This window comes from Lasioglossum baleicum, chromosome 15, assembly GCF_051020765.1.
Source record: "Lasioglossum baleicum chromosome 15, iyLasBale1, whole genome shotgun sequence".
NCBI classification, from domain to species: Eukaryota; Metazoa; Arthropoda; class Insecta; order Hymenoptera; family Halictidae; genus Lasioglossum; species Lasioglossum baleicum.
Window position 1 is genome coordinate 7,758,724 of NC_134943.1, and position 25,544 is coordinate 7,784,267.

Sequence of the window (25,544 nt, forward strand, 5' to 3'; positions counted from 1 at the left end):
GTACTTTTGAGAGGATATGGGCAAGTCACTTATCTTCTATTTGTATAAGCTACATTGTAAATTAATAAAAGTTGATTATGCACTATATGTTTCACTCTTATATATTAATTAATAATATCATAATTTATAAAATGAACTGTGCGTAATTGTTATAGTCCACCGACAGTGTGATACAAATAAATATAATCACACCAAAAGGTGTATGTACTATTAACATTATTTTCCAAGAAGTATTTTCCTTGTGGCGCCAAAGCTTTGTCCAGCTTGAGTCGCGCCCTTATTGGTACCAGCCTGGAGTCCAATAAGCCCTTCACCGGCCCTTAATTGCTCCTCGGTGAAGTGTCGTTTGTTTTCTTCAGCTGGTTTAGGTCCTAGCCAGGGTCCACGCCATTCTGGGTGTCTGTAGGTCTAGAAAGAAATTTGATTAATTCCATTTTATTAAAAGGAAAATTGACTTATATTATTAGCAGAAATATATATAATTACTGTGCGGCCGATGGCGAAGATCGTATTAGTCACTTGCGCTATATTTTTCCTTTCCATTAGGTCAACCGCTTGGAAAAGGTCCACATCGGGTACTCCATATTTAACGCAAGCCTTTTGGAACCTGAAAATTGAAATAATAGAAATAGTTTCGTCGTCGATCAATTTCTTCAAAACTGCTATCCTTGTATTACAAGGCTTATATTGTATATTATGTCCATTACATGCTACAGGCTACAATCGATAGATGTCAGTCTGACATTGTCAGGTGTCGCAGTTATTTATCATTCAATCGAATAATGAATAAATGTGGCTCAAACAAAAATAACGGTAGACATACATTCATGAGTTATGAATAATTTTTCGTCGATGAAAATCGTTCATTATCCACGAATGAGTCTGCAATTTTTATTAGTTATTCGAAAGAGAATTTGCCCGTCATCTTGGCAGAAGCTCTTCGACATTTTGTCGATGACACACATAGCCCGATGCGGCAAACGTGAGGCAGGCCAGGCTCTCCGGGTACCAGACACGCAGCCATTCAAGGAGGACGCAACATCTACACGTGCGACCTCCATGATGTTACTGTTTTCCGCATGAAAAGGGAGTAACGCGGAGTGGCCGCGCTGCGCATCGTTCGCCCCACTATTCAAGAAAGCGCTCTTAAACATTGAAAACGCGCCAATTGGTGGCATGCGCAGGCGACACCGCGGTTAAACGAGCAAGTCATGTGTCGCGGAGACACCTTTTATGTCTTTCCGATTCGAACCTAGCTGCATTGACGTCCTAATTACGACGAGGGATCATTAGCAAATGAAAAACTGTCTGACACTGCAGGTCCATTCAGTAGTTTTTCAACATATCGCAGAGTATGCAGAGTATTTTCTGAGGACTATACCTGGAACGAAACACGTAATTCTTGAAAGTAGAAAAGGTATGACATGAACGATTTTCTGGACAACAAGCTTTATAATAATTTCTGTCTATGTCTAAAACAATTATTTCTTAAAGAGGTGCTACCTGAAGCAGTTAACCTAATTTTGTTCTAACAATAAGAATGAGATGCTGTGAATGAATATAGCGTGTCTTGTTACTTTCTGTGGAGGTTATAAGTTAATCACGTATGTAAATGTATCGTTCAGAATTCAGTAGTTCTAATAGTTCAGGCTCTAAACGAATTTGAACGACAGCGCTGTTGGACGACGGGATTCAGCTACTGCGAGAGAGACACAGGTCCATCGTATCCGTTCGAAACTGCGACGGTCCCGACCTCAGACTTTATTGGTACTTATTCAGTAGGCTCCCAGAAAACCGGAAGAGGTATGTATACACCGCCAGCAGCTATTATCGCGGTTCTCGAGCGTCCAAGTATGGCGGAATCGTCGACCTCGAACGGATAAATTCGAGGTCAATAGTCGCAGATCGTTTGATCTCTCGATTCCAGCGAGAGTCGGTGACCAATGGTCTCGATGTCGATAGGGCGCGAGTCGAGAGTCGTTCCGAAGCAAAACACTGTCGATTGCGGAAAGTCGACTGTACAATAGGGAGGCATGATATTGAAGGAGGTTCAACAGTTTCGAAACTGATGACATAGCTATAGCTAATCGAGGAACCACGCACAGTACGGTAAGTATTTTGGAGTAACTAAAACAATTCTGTGTAGCTCCGGGGTGTTGCAAGTAATGCAGGCAATTTTTATTGTGCATGAAAATCCGCAATCTAGAAATCGTAATAATATATTTGTCAGTTAAGAAATCGCAGGTACTTACTGATTAAGGTTATCCATCATCTTGTAATCACCGCCAGAGGTGTTAATCTTGGTGATAAGGCCCGGCTGCAGTTTGTTCATGAGTTTGCAAAAGAGGACGCCATCTCTTAAGGCGTCTTCGTAACTCACACCTAAAAAGAATTATTTGTTGATTATTAAACAAATAATAGTCATTTGTTCACGTAGGCAAGAATACTCGACATGAATATTTAAAGAGTTACATTAAAGGGTCTTTCTCTTCATATCAACACGTGGACTGCCGCGTCGGTCACCTAAATTTATTTTTATCGTGAAATATTCGTACATATGAATTATATTTACAGTATGCAGAAGGTATAACGAACGTGCTGCTTTTATCAATTTTAACTTTCTTGTTTCGGCTACGATGTTGCTGGCATTTCCGGAGCTGTGACTCGGAAGTTTTTAAATAGTTCTCATTTCCCGCGTCAAGAGACGTCACTGAATTCCCTCGTCCGCGGGACGTATGGAATGTAAGTAAGATAGCATATTTTCGTCCGGAGGCAGAGAATCGATAAAAACAAAACAAGAGCGACAGAACAATGAAAAGAATGCCGGGAACCACAGTGGCACCAGGATAACAGAAAAAACAAACGATTCCTCTCCCCCGCAAGTAACGACATGCGCAGTCAGTGTCAGCCATCGATTTTCATTGTCGGTCGCGCGATTATCGGCTCTCGAACGAACGAACGAACGAACGAACGACAGACTCGTTTCTGTTCTTCTTTTTACAGTTGTGTTTTTTTTGCAGACCCTCCTCCCAGCCTCCCTTTTGCCAGAGAGTCGACACGGGTTGGGATTTACCCGCGAAATAATAACAGAGGCTGCGTGCACCAGCACTCGTTCATGGCGCCCCATTATTCCAAGAGGCGCGCCAAGGGGCATGGCATTTTTTGCCGTTCGAATGAAGGACCAGGAAAGACCGCCTCTCCGTCTTTTCCCGTCGCCTCGGCTCTTTTTGCTCGTGATCGTCGGGGCAGCCTCGATCACCGCCATCATTGTCTTTTCCGTCGTCGTGGCTCGCGCTGTGAAGCGCTCCCGTCGCCATTCGAAAGACACGCTGCATCTCGAAGTGCCAGGAGCACAGCATCCCCAAGGAGCTCGCACGGCGCTTGTCAACTTGTCAGCCCTGTGTATCGTTATTGCCAACCGTTCACCTACCCCCTCCCCTCCCCATCGACTGCCAGTGGCCCGTGCAACGTCACGTTTCGATGTATCGAACTTATCGACGCGGCACGCTACCTGGCGACTGGCTTTATAAATTGTATCGATGCACCACCGGCCGCCAGAAGAAGCGCTGCGGTCGCTCCGGGCGCAACAGGCGGCCGTAACGGATAGAAACAAATTAGCAATTAGCAAGCTATCACCACTCACTTTGGTAACAGTCTTTATAGTTTTGTAACATCTTATTATTAAATGCAATGCATTCTTCTGTGAGATTATTGTCACATTACAGTTGAGTAGCTCTACGGGCATCACACTCAGCATTCTAAATGACAACGAACACTAGATTCATTTTCTTTATGTCAATGTACAACTGTGGAGGTCCAGCACCACCTGTGATGCTGTCGCGGTGGTCAACGGTGACCGGCGCTAATGATTTGCTTAAAAGTCACAAAGTATTATTAATACAGGAAGAATGGGAATTATTTTATACATTACTAGCTTTTCCACGCCACGCGTTGCTGTGGCTCAGTATTTTTTAAAAGCATATTTTAACCTGTCACAGATCTGACATTTATGTGTTTTATTTTACCGTGCATCCTCAAGTCTGGCACGTATTTGAATCATTCTTTGTGTTGCCCGTTTTTCCTCAATTTGATTTGATCTTAATCGTCGCACTGCTTCCGTTCCGCGAGCACGACGACCTAAGTTTGCTTTTCTGCGAGTCATTCTTTTTATGTACAAAAGTAGAAAGAAAGTTATATCGATAACATCTAAAATTGCTAAACATTAAATAAGAAAAAAACACGAACTAAAAACGCCCGAAGAAATGCTGCGTATAATGGCTCAAACCCCAGCTTTCTACGTTCAGCCGTTACGGAGATGTTCGATTACAAACAAACGGACATTTACATTTTTATTTATATAGATTTTGTGCAGTAGTCTTTCAGGAAGGGAAACAGGGACTATTGAAATAGCTTAGTACTTAGCAATTAAGGATTGTCGGTCTTTCCTATTAAAAACCAGAAGAGGAGCAGTTCACTCTTTCGGAACTGGTCAGTGAAACAGTCTTGCAGATGATCGGGCGCTATATTCTAGTCAAGCGATAGTCAGCGATGGTAATATATGCAGTATCTATGAATATGAAAGTTGCGGAGTTACTAAGAAAACATACCGAGCCTCGAGTGTTCTTCGATCTGCGCTCTCCGCGTGGCATGCGTAATTATTAAATAAGGCGCACTATGAGCCCATGGATCTATGAAAATTTATGGCCACGAATGTCACTCATGCCTGCATTCAACGGTAATTTTGCGTTTCGATAACTAGTGATCCATTTTCATAAACTCTCACGCGCTGAACACGAATCCAAATATCATTTTTCACCACCCTGAATTTTTGAGAAATTTTGAATGAGAAACGTGATTGTCGAATTTAAGAATTTATTCTGCTCGAACCATAGAAGCTACAGAAATGATACTTACGTAGAAAGATTCTGTAGACTCTTCCAAATACAGCGGTGTAATTTTTAGAACATTATTAACATTGAAATGCCTTCATTTTTAGCTACAACAAACGACGACGCGAGTTGTTCGAAAGACTACTACCCTGATCCTGCAAGGACGACATGTCACGTGGTTTCGCGATGGACGGAGCGCCATCGAATGCCTACCCGAAAATCTGTTCGCCTAGTACAAAACTGGTCGTGTGCTTGAATTCTCGATTGACGAGCCTTCGACAGCCGATCAGTTTCAGATACTACGACCAGTTCCGTTCAATTAGCTGCGAATCGACTACCGTTGCTCCTACGGTCGTCCACGAACATTGGTCAATTCTCATCTCTCACCAGTAAAGAAAAGTGGCGCGGCTGTTGCATGCAATTGACCACAAAAATTAAAATTACCAAGGTAGAAAATGAAAATACTGAAGGTATACATATAATATCTTACCTTTCAGACACAACAACGAACCAATTGCTATTATGCAAGGTACTAAACAAACACGGTTGGTTGCAATTTGAAACAGTGAAAAGATGAAAAGAACGTGAGTATATGGATTGTTTGCAACTTATTCAAACCATTAAAGAGAGAAATAAATTTCTATTTGGCTTCTGTGTCAAGAGCAATTTTTAATTTTCTGTAGAAATCCGCAGTCTAAAAGTTACTTGTGGGTGGACCATACAACAAATCCTCGGTCACGAAGACCCTATTCAAGTTGGAATGAAGTGGAAACAACCTCTTGAAATGCATCAACTCCTCAGTCGTATGGAACGAGGACTCGACAAATACCGTCCCCAATGACTATGCTGTCAATACAACATTAGGCTGCGTTTATAGTTCCTGACTCGCGTGCTTTTCGTCTCGCGTGCTTTTGGTCTCGCGAGACAAGCGGGTCATAAATTTCGAGCGGGTCGACGGGCCCACTGTGCGAGGCACGAAAAAAGGTCTCTACGGCTTCACGGTTCGTTTAGGTAAACTACCGATAGCTTTCCTTTAAGGCGGTAGGATATCTTCGGAGACCTTTTTTTGTGCCACGCACAGCGGGGGGCACAGTGGGCCCGTCGACCCCGCTCGAAATTTCTGACCCGCTGTCTCGCGAGACCAAAAGCACGCGAGACGAAAAGCACGCGAGTCAGGAACTATAAACGCAGCCTTAGAGAACGGTAGAAGAAGAAGAGAATTGGAAGCTTGAAATATCCATGTCAGGCGCGTGTCACTCGAGTCAAACGATCCGAGTAGACCTTCCACTTTTCCACGTTATCCAGGCAACAGCCGAGAGCAATTGGCATCAGCATCCCGATGGAACGCGGGCAACCGGTGTAAACATCCGAGAGAATGACATGCTGATACGTTCCTGGTAGCGTCGAATCGCGGTGAGATGTCGTAAACGCGAGAGGATGACAGAAAATCGATAGAAACGCCTTCCAGACCCTGTCCACGATGTCCTGCGAGAGATTCTTCTCAGGTTTCTTTCGTCCTAGCCTGCCGAGCTGGCTCGCGGGATGCTGGCCTGATATTTTTCAGACGCCGCGTGTCTTATCGCGTGTCTTTGTTCGCGTCGATATACGCATGGCGAAAAAATATCAGCCGCAACAATACCTATTGGTGGATCGGCGATATTTCTGCCGGTGATACGATCCTGTTACGGTGACACGTCACGGTCGTCATGTCCTGGCGATTTGACGTGAAATCGATAAAACGCCGCGGGGCACGCTTCCACCCCGCATTTGCATGTAAATCCAGTTGGCCTTCGCGCTTTATGTCGCAGCTAATGAACCTTCTGCTGTCCAACACTTCTTTTTATGGAAATTAGCGAGCATTAGCCTTCTGACATTGTGAAATAATAATTTACAATTCTTACATAGCGCTGATTATAAGAATAATTAATTTATTACTGTCACTTTGTAAGGTTCATTTGTTCTTAGACATTCTACATAGAATGCCACACCGATTGAAGATGTGACTGATCCCTACACTGAGGCTGTTATGCATTTATGGCAGAAATGTGGTGAAAAACAAAATCGTGAATACATTAGAAGAATTCAAGAATATTACCATATCATTTTCGACTTACTGAAATTATTGAACGGGGAGATACATATTGAATGCTCAGTCGTATTTTCAATTGGTAGATGTTGCTTTGCAGTTTGCAGTTTGCAGCGCTAGGAAAGGTAAGGTATGTTATTCTCGCTGTCCGTGACAGACCCTAACACAGACATTCTGATTTGGATGTGTGCGCTTGCTTCAGAGCTGGTATCGATTTAACGTCAGTTTCATGTCATAAAGACGTCAAACGCACGGTTTTCACCAGGACAACATCCCCGGGCTGAATTTACGACTAGAAGTGAGCAACAGGTCCCGCGGGAACGGGTGCATGTACGCGCAGAATCCGCTTCTTCTTCATTTTCCAGTGGCCACTGTTATCTCCTGCTGCTGCGCAGGGTAATTATTATGTTCATAATCACGTAATAATTATGGCAATCTGTAGGAGTGATAGGTGCAACAGAATGAATTGAATTTGATCTGTACAGGGGTGAGTTTGATTTGCAAAAAACCATTACCCAAACCCTTGTTCTAAACTAACCTGAAAAATTTTGACAGGTGTCAGGTAAGTAAAAAAACATACGCGTGGAATACCACGCGCGGCAGAAGTGAAACTTCTTGCAGTTTAGTAATGTTTAGAAGTAAATTAAGATTGGAAATGGTGAATAATCCTAATGAAGCGACAACAAGATCAGGAACAAATCTCGATGCAGTATTTGCAAAGACAAAATTGAATCAAGAATATTTATATCATATTTCAGCTATCATAAGCCAATTGTTTCAATGATAGAATCATAGAAATAAATAATGAACGATCAAAATTTGTGACGCAAAGAAATTTCGTCACTTCCGTAACGCTAGAAAATTGTAGCCCCCTCAGCAAAGAAGTTTCACTTCAAAAATAGGAATATGGCTTGCAAAAGTGTTAATTGGGGGTGCGAAATGCTAACATAATCTACGAAAGGATTAATTTGGAGTGGAAAACCTGTACAATGTTTTAGCAAGTTCTGGAACGAAAGAGAGGAAACACGTCGGATTGCGAGGGGTTAATAATGTATAATTAACAGAGACGTGTATTTTGTCCAGCTTTCTGCAATTCTCACCCACAGTGGAACGTCAGGAGTAACTGTCCTCCTATCAATAGGAGCAAAACACGCCCCTGAAGCATACCCCCGAGCATGATATAGCTCCGAGGCGACCACCTGTTGCGCCCGCTCGTAAATCTACCCCGGGGCTGTAATCCTGGTAGGCTTGTCTCAGAATGACGTCATTGACGACCCTTTGACAGACAACTGACATCCGTTGACGTATCGCCGCGGTCTTCTCCTCGGCTCGTGTCATTGAAACAAGCCTTTTCCCTGCAGAAAGAGTTCTTACTCTTACGTCCTCGGGGAGGCTGGGGGTGGGTCTCACCAATACTAGACTACAGTCTCTCGTCGGTGTGCAGCCCATAAATTCATCTACTGCCCATCGTTGCTACCCTAGTAGTTACTCGCAGTTCGAGCTTTCGTGACGTCACGGAACGCCTCGTGACGAGCTGTTCGACACATCGACAGCTGCCGACAGACGTCCAACCCCTCCGTCAACGTGGTGAAAAAGAAAGCTCGAAGAACCTGATCTTCCCCGAGTCAAAGTCACCGCGAGGTCCGTCGACGTCGACGTCGACGTGGCGGGAAAGCTATAAATCCCTCAAACGTCTGCTGGTACCCTGGTGCCAGCAAGCTACTTGTGCCACCGTGACGAACAGATGACTGACACTTCCCTCCCCCGGATTCACCCGGTAAGCTTTAAGGAGCTTTCTCAACGAGCCACGACCCTCCAGGCCTTCGGTTTTTAATAAAGTCTGGTTAGGCAAGTCTGACAAGAGAACACATGCAAGTTGCGCCAGCTGGATCGATGGAACTTATGTGGGGGTTAGTATTCTGGAAAATAATTTATGTATATTTTTATTTGTAGACCACTGTCCACACTGGACGGGTGAAAATAGTTCACCAAGATAGGGGTTGAAACGTATTTTTTGAGATATCTAGAGAACCAGAGGGTATAGGACATAGGAGAGTACAATTTGCGTTTGTTGTGCGTTTTGTTGTCAAGGCCTTGTTTAATTATGACTAGACAGCGGATTTTATGCAATTACAGCAATAATAAATCGATGAAATGGAAAACAGTATAATCATTTAAAGAGGAATTCGCTGTCTAGTTATTAAATACAGTAATGAATTTCTATCTGGCTCCATTTCGTAATAATTAGTGCAAATAATGCTTATTTCGTATAAAAATCCGCTATCGAAGTGTCAGACTGCTTGCAAATAAATTGTTGGTTTCTTATCGGTTCAGACGATGTTATAATTAGTTGTCAGTCTTATCATCGATGTTATTGCTTTCAGATACGGTAAAGATACGGCGCAGATAACGTCTTCATCAAAATTTGCGATTTGTTTGAATCTAACGAGGACAATACTTCGTGGCACAACGATTTCCCCGCGAAGAGAAAGTTGAGAAGGGTGAGCGTGAAAGAGGGACGAAGAAATGACACAATGCGATGTTTGTGACTTGACTATCCAGGGCCTTGTATGCGGCCCTGATACGTTGGCGTCCTTACGACGTAACATGATGAACAGATGACGCTAAATCAATACACGTCGTCGGCCGACAAGCGACTGCTAAACGTCGTTTAACGAGCCTCTGGACTTGGAAGCTTTTATGTAATCGGTGACGAACAGATAACTCCGCAGGAGTAAAGATAATACCCGCTCGGCTAATTAAAATAATTTAAACTGTCTAAAAACTGTTTCATATTTATTTAATTTTTTATGCAAATGCTATTTTTGGCAGAGAAGCTGAGACAGTGTATACATATATTTAAGTGGTCGAAGATGTTATATTAATATTTTAATATTTTCTTTCCAGATAATTGTTAAAAATGCTAGAACCTCCCCTTCCACTGAAAAAATATGTACGATGATACTCTTTCAAGAGGATCGTGTTCAGCATGCCTCGCGAGCTTCCAGGAACAGGCTAACATCTACAACCGAAAGACCGGGAATCCTGGAATACGTCGAATTCCAATTCCGTTATTAGAACGTGCCACGGCTGCGAGGGTGGAGCAGTGTGGGTGACCGTGGAGACGATCGAACGCCGCCATTCCAAGTTCAATTTTAAACGAGTCAATAACATCAAAAGCTTCGTATACCCGGCTAGCATCGCAGCGTGGAGCTGTCCTTTAAGTAAGACTAGACTAGGTGGAGCTAAAACTCGAATCTCATCTGTGTTCTAGATAACGTTATCTGTCGATACGGTGACGCAAATAGGCGAGTCATCCTAAAGAACGTGCTGATAGCAATGCAATCAAGGAATCAAGTTAGACATTTAAACAATTTTAATCTCGTAGACCTTGCGTTCTCCAATTTTATCTCTCCAAATGTTTTCTCTTTGTTTCTGTATTCCAAATAACCTCCAAAAAATTCTTGACGCTCCATGTTTCTAAAAAATGTTCATGATATAAATTATTATTATAATTTTGTGTGGAAAAGGGTGTGGAAAGAATGAACAATTATTTGAAGATTTATAATCAATACTGAATGAACATTCGGAGCTAGAAAATTTTTATTTGACATAGAGATCTGCAGTCTAATTATTACGAATGCAATCATCATACCAATAGCTATCCTATTAGGTGGAACGGTAAGTTCATGACAGGTGCGCCTTGAATCTGTTAATACCAGGCTCGCACTTCGTTAAGGAAGCTTCAGCTAACCCTCCTCCTCCAATTCACATGGAGGGTGGAAGTGGAAAATGCAGGTCGATTAGCGAAAAGGGCAACAGAGGAAGATGGCATCCTTTGGCCACCTTCGTTGCACCCTCCACTTGATTAGGGAGTTAGCATGCCACGGAAGCACCATTCGCGGTGTTGCGCGTTTTCTCCCCGACGCGACGATCCTTGCTAATATTTTTTCGTGCATTTACAGAATAGTACCCTCTCATCCACTTCCTCTCTCACCTTCCACACGAGATAGCCAATAATTAGGATCGTTTTGAAGAAATTCTAAAAAAGAGTAAGAACTACTTCTTGTACGTGTTTTAGCGAAACGGTGGAGCCTCCAGTCGCTCAACACGACGATTGCGACGACGCCTGGCGTATTTCTTGAACCAGGGGTGCACGTTCGACATAGGGGTTGTTGCCCGCTTTCTAGTCAATAGGGTGACTCGAATGACGTAACAAAGCGCGCGTTTTACCAGGAGAACAAGAGTCGATGGAGGGTAGAACTACCCCTAGGAATTCTAGCGATCTCGGCTGGAGCCAACCCCAACCAGGTTACCCTTTCATGAAACGTTGGCGTTGTTCAACCCTCGTATGTTCCTCAGCTAAAAATTCATCCATTCTCTATCTTGGTCACTTCAAAAATTGTGTACTAATTTGTTCAATGCTAAACATACCGAACACCAAAAGCTACAACTCCTGGCAAAAAGTATTCTACACTCCGCAAAAGAATTAAGGAATCACTTGTGTGAACCCGAAAAATTGGTCCTACTTTACGTGATCATAACTCCGGCAAAAATTGCCGTATCGATATTGTATATCAATAATAAATCGTAAATGAATAATAAAAAAAATCGCACAATATTCAACAACCACACAGTTTACACACGAAAGGTAGCCCTTCCAAATGATATTAACGCGATTTATCAAAAAAATTTGTTGCTCCCGTGATGATGTTCCAAATTTGCACAAAATTTTTGTTAACCGTCAATGTTGTCTTCATCTCGCTATAACTTTGTAAAAAACCAACATAGCAACAATTTGAAACAGAGCATCTGAAACTAGAGGTTTCAGGCTTTTAAACCATTGTTTAACGATATCGATACGGCAATTTTTGACGGAGTTATGATCACGTAAAGTGGGACCAATTTTTCGGGTTCGCACAAGTGATCCCTTAATTCTTTTGATTATATTTAAAATATCGCATAATTTTCTTAAAATTATTCACTACTCTACTGTTCTCATCTCTTTAAGAAAATTAACGTCCATTAATGGAACCCACTACTTTAATTAACAGGAGAAAGGATGAACAAATGAGGAACTGCGAGTCGATGATACAGGGTTCAATGTTCCACGAGTATCCTCCAATACGTCGACACGTGGGAACGCTGTGGAAACTGACCTAGCCAATAAGCTTAACCTTTGCGACGTCACGCGGCCTGACATTCGTACCCGGGAATTATAGGGTTCTAGAGGGCATCGAGAGTGTTGCGCGGGTCCTGCACGGGGGTGGTGATATTGACACGCTTTTCGAACCGCACCACCTCCGCAGAACAGGAGCCCATGCATCCGAGAGCGTGCATCGAGGGAGTAGTGTCATCGGCAAAGTTCAATCAACCATGCGCGCGCGCGCGCGCCGCGATCCTCCCGACTGCATTATGCATTTTCCCGACCCGAAGCGATGAGATTGCATGTCTTTGTAGGTCGGCGCACTGTAAACTTGTTCTATGAATGGGACGGGTATAGTCAATGATCATAAAAGCAATGGAGTACCACAAAAAGCCTACTGTTAAGACCTGCAGCGATGCAACAATGCACTATGCAATTTTGAATAGTTCAACATTCGATATGCATTTTGAATAGTGATACCTCACAGATTTTGATGCAGTGAACACGGTGCCGAAAGTCGCTTCTTTGTCACTCTCAGTTTTTGAGATATTTAATTTTTAAGGTACAATCACATTTTAAACTCATCCTTTGTGGTCGCTACCCCTTAGATAAGGCAACCACGTAACAGCTGAGTGAGTAAGATAGAAAACTAAGTGGCAATATTTTTAGGACTTCACCTGGTGGAAATCTCTCTCCAATCACCGTCTCGATCCACTGCTGGGCTTCGGCCTCCTGGCTAGCTTCTCGTTTGCCAGCAACCTGGAAGCAGAAGATTAAAGGAACTATTTTAATATTCTTTCAATTTTGATACTTCAATGTGAGTCTTGGGTACGTCGCTCTAGTGATTAATGGCTGGGTCCATTTAGATATGATGATGGCTGAAAATAAATTCTGTTTTTAGGTCCGGATGGTATCCTTCGCAGCACGTGTCGAATATTCATTGTCGTTTATTTTGGACGCTGGAGGAGCCGGGTTTGATTGCGCCCCTATGCTAGACTCAATTCGCTTGTAACCGAACACGACTTTTGCTGGGGTGCTGTTTGAATATTTATTTGTAGGCCTCCGAAAGCGACCGCTTTTCATAGATTGTGCACTGCACAGATACCGGACACTCGAGACCCATTGTTTTAAAGAAACAAAATTCATATCAACAAAGAAACAATGGGAAAAACTTTAGTGTGTTGCAAGTAAGTTTTAATAACTACTGGATTTTCTCGATCGAAAAGTATAAATATATTATAATATTTTAATACTTAAAAGGGTGCGCGGGCGACAGAGAAGCAGATATGTTTTTCGCAGGAGAGACATACTGACAGAGCATAATTATAAACAATAATAGCGTACGTTTTTATAGAAGAAATTTTTTTCTGTACACTTTTTTCAAATGCTCTTTGTGTTGAAATATTCTCTGTATTATTGCGGGGTACCTTACAGAGCCCTTTTTTGGAAAAAGTGTACAGCAAAAAATTTCTTTTATAAAAACGTACGCTATTATTGCTTATAAAGTTAAAGAGACAAATTGCAAGAAAGAGCACCGAAATAATACGGAGAACATATCAACGTAAAGAGCATTAAAAAATATTGCTTCTTCATTCTTCGCTTCAGGAATTGGGGAGTCATTAAAAGTTCATCGAAAAATGTTTCATATTCTCTGTCAGTGTCACTCCTGCGAGAAAATCTTGCTTCTCTGTCGCCGATTGGCGCTGTTAAAATGTCACATTTCTGCTCTTTGTAAAAAATTAGGGAAAATTGTGATCCTAATAATGACAATTGTGTTTAATAATCGATGATCAGTTTCCGTAGAAACTTCCAAAAATTGCCGTAGCCGATGGTATTTCACATCGTCATGGCGGGGTATTGGTAAAAGTTTTCAACTAGCAATAATCGCACCTCGGTAGAACCTCATTGGTTACGATATCGCCACTGCGCAAAGCTGACGAGCATGTTTTTCCTCGTCCTACTAATAACAACCGCCAACATCTTTCAACTGCGAGAAATCCATCAGCCTCGACGACATCTAGCGGTAGGTCCATGAACTAACCCACCATACTTACTACAATACATCTGCCTCTGAATTACTGGTTTGTACAATTTCAACCATTACAATACAATGTTTAAGTGACTCTCCTGACCTCCGTGAAATTACTTAACAATATAATTGTATTCTATAAACAAGAGTTTACAGTTTACAGTATTCTATCAGCAGGCTAAACATCTGTTATTCTAATTCTAGACCACTTTTCTTTCAGAGGCGGCAAATTTTCTGGGGGTAGCACAAGGCAACTGCAACCGGTGCAGTGTATTTGCAATTGAACGCAAGTAAAGATCGGTTAAGTATTTGCTGGAAATGCACTGTGATAGGAGAACAGGATGCAAAGAGGTGGCAGTTAAGTGTATACGTACGTAACGTCACCTTGCAATGAAGTCTTACTGCTCTTTACTCCATTCTTTTCGCCTTACTCGATACCTCGATGGAGTCAATGCTTTTCCTACTTGTTGCTTTCAATTTTACTAGCCAAACGGTTCAGCAATTGCAATAAGAATCTAATTACAATTCTAATTGCAATTGTTCCCAAACTGGAGGTTGTAAAACCCTTGAGAGTGGGATAAAACAAACAATTCTTTCTTGATAGCATTCAAATTGTTTCTTGCACACTTTAATAAATAATATTATCCATTGTTTGAGACTTAATCAATCGAGTCTACAATCAACAAGACAAAAGCAAGTTGCTACAATTTGAAACAATAGAATGATTAAAAGAGTATCGACGCAACAATATCTAGAAAATTGTTATTTTGCATAAAGATCCACTGTCTATCAATGATCGTTGGATTAAAACGCAAACACAGTCTATTTTAGTGAACTATTAAGTCAATGTTATTGTTTAAAGCTTCCGGTATTGCAGATAGTTGCACCACGGGGTCCAAGCTGCACCAATACCAGGCTCAGACGCCTGAAATTTCCAATTGAATTGACTCAACCCCCAAGAAAACGTCCAGATGATTGTTCCAAATGGATGATTCCATAGCATCGATGACGCCACCGATCGAATTCTGGTTACATAACTTGGAACGTTCAACCATCCTAACACAAGTGAAGAATCGTTCCAGACGATTTCGTTGGGTTGCGATAAACTTGGAAACAGTGTCGATTGACGGAATCTAAACTCGGCGGTGGCCTCACCCTTCGAAGTGGCCAAAATCCAGAAACTACGACGCCTCGCTTATCGGCGTTTTCATCTGGCCGTGGTCCACGGACCGGTTAACTACTGTCCATTCGTGCAAACCACACCCACTTGTTCGAAGTTTTCCACTCTGTGGAAAACGTCAGCAGTCATAATAACGAGAAATTGTCATCCTCAATGATGCAGCCGCCCTTAAATAGTCTGTCCAGACCGGCGGGCTATTTTAGAGCCTGTCACCCGCACCAGAGTTGGGCAAAATGTAATTTCAATTACAATTACAATTACTTACCAATTACTGTAATAAATTATTGTAATTGGTAATTGCAATTACTTGACGAATTACTGTAATTGTAATTATAATTATATCAGTGGTCCACAATTACAATTACTGGTTGAGCCAAAGTAATTGCAATTACCAATTACAATTACATGTAATTGTAATTTTATTTCTGCAGTTACAAGTAATTGTAATTACTGCCCAACTCTGACCCGCACTATTGTCTTTTCTGCGTAACAATTGCTATTAACACTAAACCTACCGAGCCTTAAAAGTAACTATCACACACATGTTCCCTTATAAAATTGACAAGATTGATTTTATTTCGACTTTGTGCGGCTCCTATTATAATACGTGCTCTACTAAAGATATTTATACAATCAATTCTTATAAAATATAAAAGTGGTGGTAGGTTTAGTGTTAAGGGAGTAGACTCGTTTCCAGGATTGCCAGGGTGCGGGATGCGCCTTCTCATTTCTCGATAATACAAACACGGGGTTTTTCAGTAGTCAAAAACGCTAAATGAAAGATCGATCTAGTCTCAAAAGTCCAATTTTTTCATTTACGAGGCGTAATTTTCATTATTAGGCAGCACGTAGCTGTCGCAGCTGTATGCTTTCGAATAATGCAAGTTACGTTTCGTAAACTAGATTGATCTCGAGAACTAGAAGTGTCGTAAACTAAAAGTAGTCTCACTGTCTAGATTGATCTTTTCCCATCTTTGCAGTATCGAGAAATGGGAAAGGGCATCCCGTACCCTTGCAATTCTGGAAACGAGTCTACCTCCTTAATGGGAAAGCAGTGCTGTCATCAGCAATTCGTTTTCATTACATTAGACTGATTAGACCCTTCACTCTTTCATCTTCTGGTCTTCTTTATAAAGCGAGTCGGTTACCTGGAGAGTGTTCAGCGACGAGAAGTACGATAAAATGAAACAGTAAAGTGTAGAGTTTATGGGATCACCTACTATAATGAGAGCAAAAATTGGCGAATGACAGAACATTACGTTTTGTTTTTCTTTATGATATGAAGGGGTTATATGAATAGGAGTGTTCGATGACGTTTGCTTCGTGGAAGGAAGCAAATTATGACAGATGTAACGGGTGGCCTCTTGTCTTGTAAATAGGGCTACAGTGTCAAGATCTGCGGGGGCGAGGGTGTGGGAATACCCAATGGGCACCCGTCCAAAAATCACTCGTTCCTGAATGTCGGCGAAAAGGATTCGGCGGAGGGGAGACCGGCATATAGCGTCGCGACGCACGGCATCCGACTTAGTCTCTTGTCGGCGTCATCGTTCAAAAGTCGCTGTCCCTTTCGGAAAAACAAGCCGAGTAGTTAGAGCCTCGTTGGTGTGCGGTGGTCGAACAGTCAATCGGGCGGAGCAGTCGGAGGATCAAAAAGGATAAACAAAATGCCGGTACGTGGCAAGCGAAACGGCCAAAACTCCCCCGACACACAGACACGATGAACACGGTGTTCATTTTTCGGCGCGGAGAACGGTGGGCAGTGGGCACGAACGGTGGTTGCGATAAATTACCGATAACCACGGGCCTCTGTTAACGAGCAACCGCTAACAGCAGCTGGTACATTAATAATGGGCTCGATCGCGTATGCTAATGCCGAGAAACCGCGGTTATTCGTAGAATCCTAATTACGGTAGACCTTGGGCTATTTCGTTCTGGCGGTATTCCCAAGATATTGGATTAATCTTGACACGAGGGAAACATAGAAAGTGCTGACAGCTTAAAAATTAGGGGAACGTTCGTCGATGCAGCACGCACCGTCAGCTGCACAAGTTTTCGGCGATTTAAGATTTAACTGACCGCGCAGGTGAATCCTGATGATCTTTTTTCCCCGAGGACGAATTTACAAATCTTGACCATGTAATGCATAAAAATTTGCAGTCTAGTACCTTTCGATAACAAAAATTCTGGAGTCATCAACTAAATGCAGGCCTCGCAAACTTTTCAATCTACCAATTAATTCCGAGTAGTTTTTAACCTGCACAAAAATCTGCAATTCACCTACGACACATAGTCTCCGGTTTAAGAAGTTCAAAGTCTCCGTGACATCTCTTCAATTCAGTAAACAATTTCTAAATTTCAAAAAGCGGACAGTTAACACGCCGTTGAAAATATTTATCAGAATCGTAGAAAAAATGTCACTGATTTTACGACCTAGTCAAGCGTAACAAAAAGGAATTAGCTATAAGGGCATCGTGTTTCGTTCTTCCTTATGACGCAAATGGGTTAACTATTCGTCGAACGAGCCACAAACGTCACAGGAGACGTTTCGAGCCAATTTGTTGCGAACGTTTATAGTTGTGCGGTCAGATTGTTGACACGACGAAAATCCCGTAACGTCGATTTGTTGCCGCGATGGAGTTTGACGCGTATTTGACCTCCCCCGTCTTGCCCGGAGTATTTATACCCTAAGATAAATACCCTTACGTAATATCCATGTTCGACGATGCTCCCGAACGAGTATCCTGATTCAAAAATTGCTATTCGATAACAACAAGCCGCGAGAGTTCCATTTTCTCCATGGGCGCGGTCACGAACGATTCGACATTCGCTTCTTTATTAACACTGGAACTGTTACACTATAATTCATGTATATAATTATTGAACACTAAACCTACCAGGCACTACAAGTAATTAACACGTGCTATTTAATAATCATTAAACCGGGGATCTTTGTGCAACATTAAAATTGCCCGAACAACTGATCAATAACATTCAATTCGTCCAATGTCTTTACAGTTTTTCATAAATGAATAAAATGTCTAATATGCCTATCTAAATAGTATGTATCATAAAGTCGACTGATCAAAACAGGGACACGGGAAAGTAATAGAACATTTATATCAATTCTGACTAAAACAGAGTCACGGGAAAATAATAGAACATGTATATCAGGGTGACGAACATAATAGCGAACACGATGCCGACATAATAAAGAAGGAATACTATGTAGGAGAAGAACGTGTAGATTATTCTCCGTGGCATGGCTTCCGAGTTTCATTTAACTCTTCGAGGCTGTCTCGTCATCGACGAAACAAATTGGTGCTCGAGCTGTGTTCGGCGCGCAACAGCCACCGAAAGGATATCCGGCTGGTTTAAAATATCATAAGCGCCTCTTCTCCGTCCCGGTTTTGATCATCTTAATTTTAAAGTCGGTGGGAAAAGTGGCACGTGGTCGCAGGAACGTCCTCAGGGTTTGCACATCGAAAAACTCGCTGCTCCTCTTGAGAACCGAGCTTAAAATACACCTCGAGAGTTCGACGAGGAACACATTGCTTATGACGCTTTGACACTTCACAGACGGACTCTGGAGATTGACAATCCTCCGGATCAGACACTAGATCATTAAAAAATGAAGATTGTTTCGTATCCGTCTTATTCTCCCAAACATTCATTTGATCAGAGAGTCTCTCGTAATAAACGTTATCAGTGGACTGCGGATTTTTATGCAAAATCAAAATTGTCTCTATAAGCTGTACAAAACAAGAGACAAATAGAAGTTGAATTCTCTCCGTAATGATTACTGAAACCAGCACATTGATATTTTTCAATTCTTTTAATCCATCCACTGCATTTAATCGCACTTATACTCATTTTTGTTATAATTGCATCAAGTCCACAGTCTACGGATAGAACAGCAATTAAGTTGTCCCGAAAGTTTAATCGCGATGAGATCGGTCAAGACCATACGCGGGATCTATTTCGCGAAGTATCGAGGCTGATTCCCGCTATAAATACTGATCTATCGGGCATGCAGGGTTTGCCAGATTCAATTTGCGTCGTCGGCTAGCATTCTCGTAAATCATCGGGAAATGAGTTGAATAAATTGCTTACATTAACACGGAGAACAGAGACACGAGTCTCGGTATCTTCGAACTCGAAGAGAATCCTCGTCGGAGGTTTTCTGTGTGGATAATCGTCTGATTAAAGGTGCGACGTACGATCTCGTCGGGTTTTTCGATGAGATCTCGAAACTATTAGTCGTGACGTTGGCGATTTGAATGAGAAACGGTCGACGCGGAGGCATTGTCAGGCTGCCAAACAGTGTAATTCGGCACGATTTGAACAGAAATCGGGAAACTACATGGCGCAGGATTCACACGGCACGGAAACAGGTGGCTCGGAAAGTGAACGTAGTCGTTCTTGCCAGATTTTAAATAAAAGCCGAGCGGATCGGTCGCCGACGTATATTTTATTTTCGATGCCACGTTTCACGCCCGGTAACGTAACACCGTCGCGATCTATTTCCGTTTCGTCGACGTTTTTAAATCGCCGACGGTCTGGACAGCATCCCCTAACGCTACTGGTTCCGGTGTAACCGGATCTGGTTGAGAAAACACCCTAACTCAATATTTATTATGCAAACGTTGGACGAGAGATGAACAGTGGATCAAAAAAGTATTAAAAAACTATGATAATGTCATTTAAAAAAATAGTACAATAATCAATTTGGACTCAGTTGCGAGATACAAATTCATATTTCATCTCTGACACACAATTTTGCTCGAAGAACATTCACAGACCTTTCACATTTTATATCTCTGCGAGAAACTAAAGATTTCCTGCGTTTTCAGGCCCGCAACAAGGAACAAGAGGCTGAAGTGCTGACCTGGATTGAGGACGTTCTCGGCGAGAAGCTTCCGCGAGGAAACTACGAGGACATCCTCAAGGATGGAGTCGTCCTGTGCAAACTCGCCAACAAACTGGCTCCCGGATCAGTGAAGAAGATCCAGGAAAAGGGAACCAACTTCCAGTTGATGGAAAATGTTCAAAGGTAGGCAACGACTGTGCTAATTGATGAAGTTGGCTTACTAGGTTAAGAGTCTTTACAGAAACAGTGGGAATTCAGATAATAATACAAGATTTCTCTGAACAGATTCCAAGCAGCCATCAAGAACTACGGAGTTCCACAGGAGGAGATCTTCCAGACAGCTGATCTCTTCGAAAGACGCAACATCCCACAAGTTACGCTGTGTCTTTACGCCCTGGGCAGGATTGTAAGTATCCTAGATCTACCTTGAGAATGTATTTAAATGCTACCCTGTTAGTTAGCTAGTCAACACTTTATCTACCGGGAGGTTGGTGTAGCAGACCTAGGCAAATTTTATTTGAAATGATATTTCAAAAGTCTCCAGAATTACAATCCCACCGATCCGATTCCAGTTTTCAAACTGTAGTATTTACTGACGTTTAATTTTCTCTCCACAGACGCAGAAACATCCCGAATACAACGGACCCCGTCTAGGACCCAAGATGGCCGACGAGAACAAGCGAACGTTCACTGAAGATCAGCTGCGAGCAAGCGAGGGCCACCTGAATTTGCAAATGGGTTTCAACAAAGGCGCCAGCCAGTCTGGCCACGGTGGATTCGGCAACACCAGACACATGTAAACATTTCCTCGGACTCGGCAACTCGTTGCCGAAGATCGCCATAGGCATATTATACTACTCGCTACCTATCTCCAAACGCTACGAGACATTGGAACGGAAGAGCGTCGTATACGCGAACAACGAGCGGTGCTAAAAATTTGTCCATCTGTTGGAGAGTAGATATAACATTATAACATGTCGTTGTAAATTTATTTTCTCATTCTCTGCACGAGCGATTGCGAGATCCTGACGAGAACGTCGATCGAGTCGCGTGATGAATGATCGACACACACTTTACACTTCACAATCGCATTTCACATCTTATACATTACAATTGCTACTCTTTGTACTCTACACATTGAACAGACAACATGTACAACACATTCTACACGAATACAAAACAATTACACGTACAGAGACCACGGTTGCACAGGCATTCATCGAGGACTCGATACCGACGAGTCTTCTAGTTATGCGTGGAATTTATTGACGTAGAATAATTCGGGATTCCCCAAATGCATAACAAAGCGGAACTTCAAAGTTGTCTGGCATTTCGCGGCACGCATAATTATGGAAGACGACGGACAACACGACGCCAAGTGCCAACAATGCATTTGTCATTTTCCGTCGTGCGAGCTGTCGGGAGATCTCGCAGTTGCTTCAATGTTCCGTTTATTCGAACCGAACGGTTGCACTTTTCTAAGGTTTCTAATCGTCCCTAATACGCAACAATCCTATTCACATGTGAACAAATGTATCGAATAAAGAGGCAGCGCTGCTATTTTCTACTAACCGTGCGTCCTTTATCAGCCGGAAAACCTGCTGCCTATGTTTCTCTTAAAACGAGTTTGCGCGCTATGTTGCGCGAAACAAGAATGAAGGAAACAGGCGGAGATGCCAAGTTCCTGAAACATTAATACACGCTTCTTTTCGCGGTTAATGTGGCATTCACACGTCCGTTGCAGAAATACCAAGTGCATTAGGCTGCGTGACTTGCGAAAATTACGATTGCACACTGCTCTAAACGAAGAAAACGCGGTTCATTCGGAAATTAGAATGTTAGAATGTTCTCCGTTAATTCTTTACACTCGGAGCATTCTTGGATCAGTTATCGGTGACGCTAAGGCATCTACATTCTGTCAAAAAAAGTACCGGGAATTGGTCAATGAAACACAAAATATGTATTATTCATCCAAATTTATTGTATCGCCTTCAAAGTAGGCCCCTTTCGACATAATACACTTATGCCAACGAATAACCCAATCATCAAAACATTTTTTGGAATCAACTTCAGTACTCGCCGCGAATTCTCTTTTATGTCATCTATCGACTGAAAACGGGTGCTTCGAAGTGGTAATTTGAGTTTTGGAAAAAGAAAAAAGTCGGCCGGAGCCATATCAGGGGAATACGGTGGCTGCTCGATAAGATTTGTTGAGTTTTTCGCCAGAAATTCGTTCACAATGATAGCCTACTGTGAAATGGTGCGTTATCGTGGTGCAAAATCCATGAGTTTTCTTTCCACAAATCTGTTTTTTTTTCGACGAATTTGGTCTCTCAAACGCCGCATAACGCTCAGATAATATTCTTTATTTACTGTCTCACCTTTGTGGCAAAAATTCCGAGTTCACAACACCGCGATAATCGAAAAAAACTGTCAACATCACCTTCACTTTTGATCGACTTTGACGTGCTTTTTTCGGTTTCGGCTCAATTGGAAGGCGCCATTCCGAAGCTTGTTGACTGGTTTGCATGTCAAACTCGTAAACCCATGTCTCGTCACCAGTTACAATGTGATGTCGGAATTGACTCGTCCTAACATGTCTTCAGCGACCTTAACGCGGTTGAGATTTTAAACTAACAAAATGGCACACTGTAAACAAACTAAATGACAAGTGACGTTCAAACTCCTCGTAAGTATAGAGGACAGTTGTGCCAACATAGCAACAAAAAGAATTTCCCGGTACTTTCTTGACAGAATGTATTAAAAGTAGCCGATTTCTGTTTTCTATTAGATTTACACATTTTTCCCATCAATGCATAAAAGCCGCAGTTTATTAATCTACACAGATAGTTTTCCAATTTCAATAATTCGAAACTGATCATCTGTATCTACGTGGTGGTTCTAACATCGATGAAAATTCAGAGCCGAGTCCAGCAAAATGGAAAATGCTCTGCTCATTCTGGCAATGGAATTTGGTAGAACTTTCTAGCATGAAGCAGTTCTAGAGTTGTTCCAAAACCCGTTCCAGTTCGTTCGCGTTTCCGTTTTGGATCCCAGAGGCTCCGGTCTCACCCTCAACTCGGCCGAGCTAATTCCGTCGCCATCAGCCCCGAAAATACCATCGGCTTGTTTGTAAATAAACGTTGCCGTGAGATCAGTTACCGTCGTTGCGACACAAATTTTTCATCTTACACGATTTCTTTGCTGGAACGCGGCGAGGATCATGCAACACGCTCGTCACCGCGTAATTTTGCGATTCAAACTTTTGCTTAGCTTGGCACGAAACGGAAGCCGCCCGGATATTTTTGGATTGCGCTCGGTGTACCGTTGATGATCGTAACTGGACTCTCGTCGTGTCATCGTGTCAGAAAAAAATTCATTGCTTATAATACTAAATCTATCGAACATTGAAAAAGACTCACGTGAGTTGACTTATAAAAATGAGAACACTGAATTTATTTAGGTTTTGTATGGATTTTATTGTAATACGTGCCTGATTTTTAAATGGAAACATCTTTATAGCTTTTTGTCATAAATGCATAAAATCCACGGTCTAGTGATCAGCAATACATGGTAACTTCAATTTTTGCACAACTCGTGAAAGAATTCATTCAAAATTCATACAGGTAAGCACCGATGGTCTATGCCCTAGGCACCAAGCACTAATGATCCATGAATAGTTGGTTCGACATTGCAAATCGCCCCCGGTCCACGTGTAAATCAAATTTAGTCTAGCGAATGCATCGAGTGACTCACAGTGTGTATAAGCTCTCCAGAATTAGAAGCACTTTAATGAAAACTCGCGAAAGTATCGCGGCGATTCGCGCGGTGAATCAGTAGTTTGAAATAGATAGCTTTTCTGCGTGTCAAGGGGACGAGATTTTCCCTTCCATCGGATCTGCGTGAAATTCTGGACACGGTTCGAGAATATTCAAAATCGTACTTCAAGAACACCTTGAAGACGGCCGGTGCTACGCAGTTTGGAACGCGGAGTGGGAAACATAAATGGAAAGTCATGCTATATTAATCTTTCTTGTGAGTTATCAGTGTTACAATAAACTGTGGAAGCTACGTTGGTATCTGGTCCTAGCAATTCTGAAAATTTTGCAAAAGTTAACCGACCCTGTCCATTTCTGTTAAAATTTGTTTACACGTTGCAATTTTTCAAACAGCCCTGAGGAAGACGCTGAAGTAGCTATAATAAATTCTACCATTCCGGTTTTGGTTTGATGAAATAAATTACTTTGATTTTGCCAAACTTTCTGGACTTGAAATTTAGCAGTCAATATGTTAATTAATACGATCCCATCATGACAATTTGTTCCTTGACTCTTTAGCAACCTACAAATCCTAATAAAAACTGGTTGAAGAATTGTGGCACCCATAGTTGAGTATAGACAACGTATTCGAGTTACTGTTTCCACAAGCGAATAACAATTTGAGTACACGAAAATTAAATGAAAATAGCTGGTACTAGAAGAAATAGAATTCTGAAAAACCTAGAACGCAATTGTGTATTGGTGGGTCAAAAATTAGCAACGAAATGATAGAAATAAATAAATGTTCGCACGGTCGGTTCGCACGTCCATTTTTCACAAAGGGACACTAAAGAAGATAAACAGTGAACAAACACGTCTTACCTGCCAAAGCGGACGTCCAGGCATGACGAATGCGTCGGTGACTTCTCTGACAATTAGCGGAATGGGTGAGAGAGAGGAAGCCGGCAGAGCTTAACGCACTCAAGCACAAAAAGTGTGAGCTTTCGAGCCTCGTGCTGCGTATATATGCGTGACAGGTACGCGACCGTGTTGGTGAGTGTGGGGGCGCTTCTATATATGGACCAGTTACTCACCACCACCCTCGTTCACACAAGCGACCACCTCCGCCGGTTCTTTTCGAAGGGGATTCTCAAAAGGAACCACGTGAACGACGTATTTCTACCAACTTTGACGCATCGATTGCGTCGAACATTTTTCAATTTATTCGAAAAACTAATAGTCTGAAACAAAATCCAACTACACCCCGAGATGGCGCCGACTTTCTTCCCCCGAAACCTGGAAAAAAAGTTATAATATAAATACCATCTTCAATTAATAAAATAAAGTAGTTCCGCAAGGGACGTTATATCATTCATTATTGCACAGTATTACAGTAGTACATACTTCCTATCAAAACCTCCAGCGGTTGTTAAAACAATTACTAACGTATTAACTAAATCCCAATATATTGAACTAAAATTTTTATCGTTATCTATCATCGTTCTCTAAAGAAGTCTCTCTTACATGAATAGAATTTAATTGCAGAAGAGACGCAGCTCGTAAAGTCTCTTTGCTATGCGTATTTATCA

The 25,544-nt window shown here is 42.1% G+C and overlaps 2 protein-coding genes and 1 non-coding gene across 3 annotated transcripts; 1 reads left to right on the forward strand and 2 right to left on the reverse strand.

Annotated features, from left to right (window-relative positions):
* Window positions 1–123: 123 nt before the first annotated feature.
* Window positions 124–24,995, reverse strand: LOC143216250 (muscle-specific protein 20). The gene is made up of 5 exons (XM_076439131.1): window positions 24,838–24,995; window positions 12,799–12,880; window positions 2,253–2,382; window positions 487–607; window positions 124–408 (listed from the first exon to the last, which is right to left on the reverse strand). Exons 1-5 carry the CDS (start codon window positions 24,859–24,861, stop codon window positions 217–219), a joined length of 549 nt encoding a protein of 182 aa, XP_076295246.1. The 5' UTR covers window positions 24,862–24,995; the 3' UTR covers window positions 124–216.
* LOC143216678 (U4 spliceosomal RNA) lies at window positions 13,916–14,056 on the reverse strand. Its single transcript, XR_013010601.1, has one exon. It is a non-coding gene; the product is annotated as a U4 spliceosomal RNA (small nuclear RNA).
* Window positions 16,845–21,768, forward strand: LOC143216251 (myophilin). The gene is made up of 4 exons (XM_076439132.1): window positions 16,845–17,000; window positions 20,181–20,380; window positions 20,483–20,603; window positions 20,815–21,768. The coding sequence occupies exons 1-4, from the start codon at window positions 16,995–16,997 to the stop codon at window positions 20,995–20,997; spliced, it is 510 nt and encodes a 169-aa protein (XP_076295247.1). The 5' UTR covers window positions 16,845–16,994; the 3' UTR covers window positions 20,998–21,768.
* Window positions 24,996–25,544: the final 549 nt, after the last annotated feature.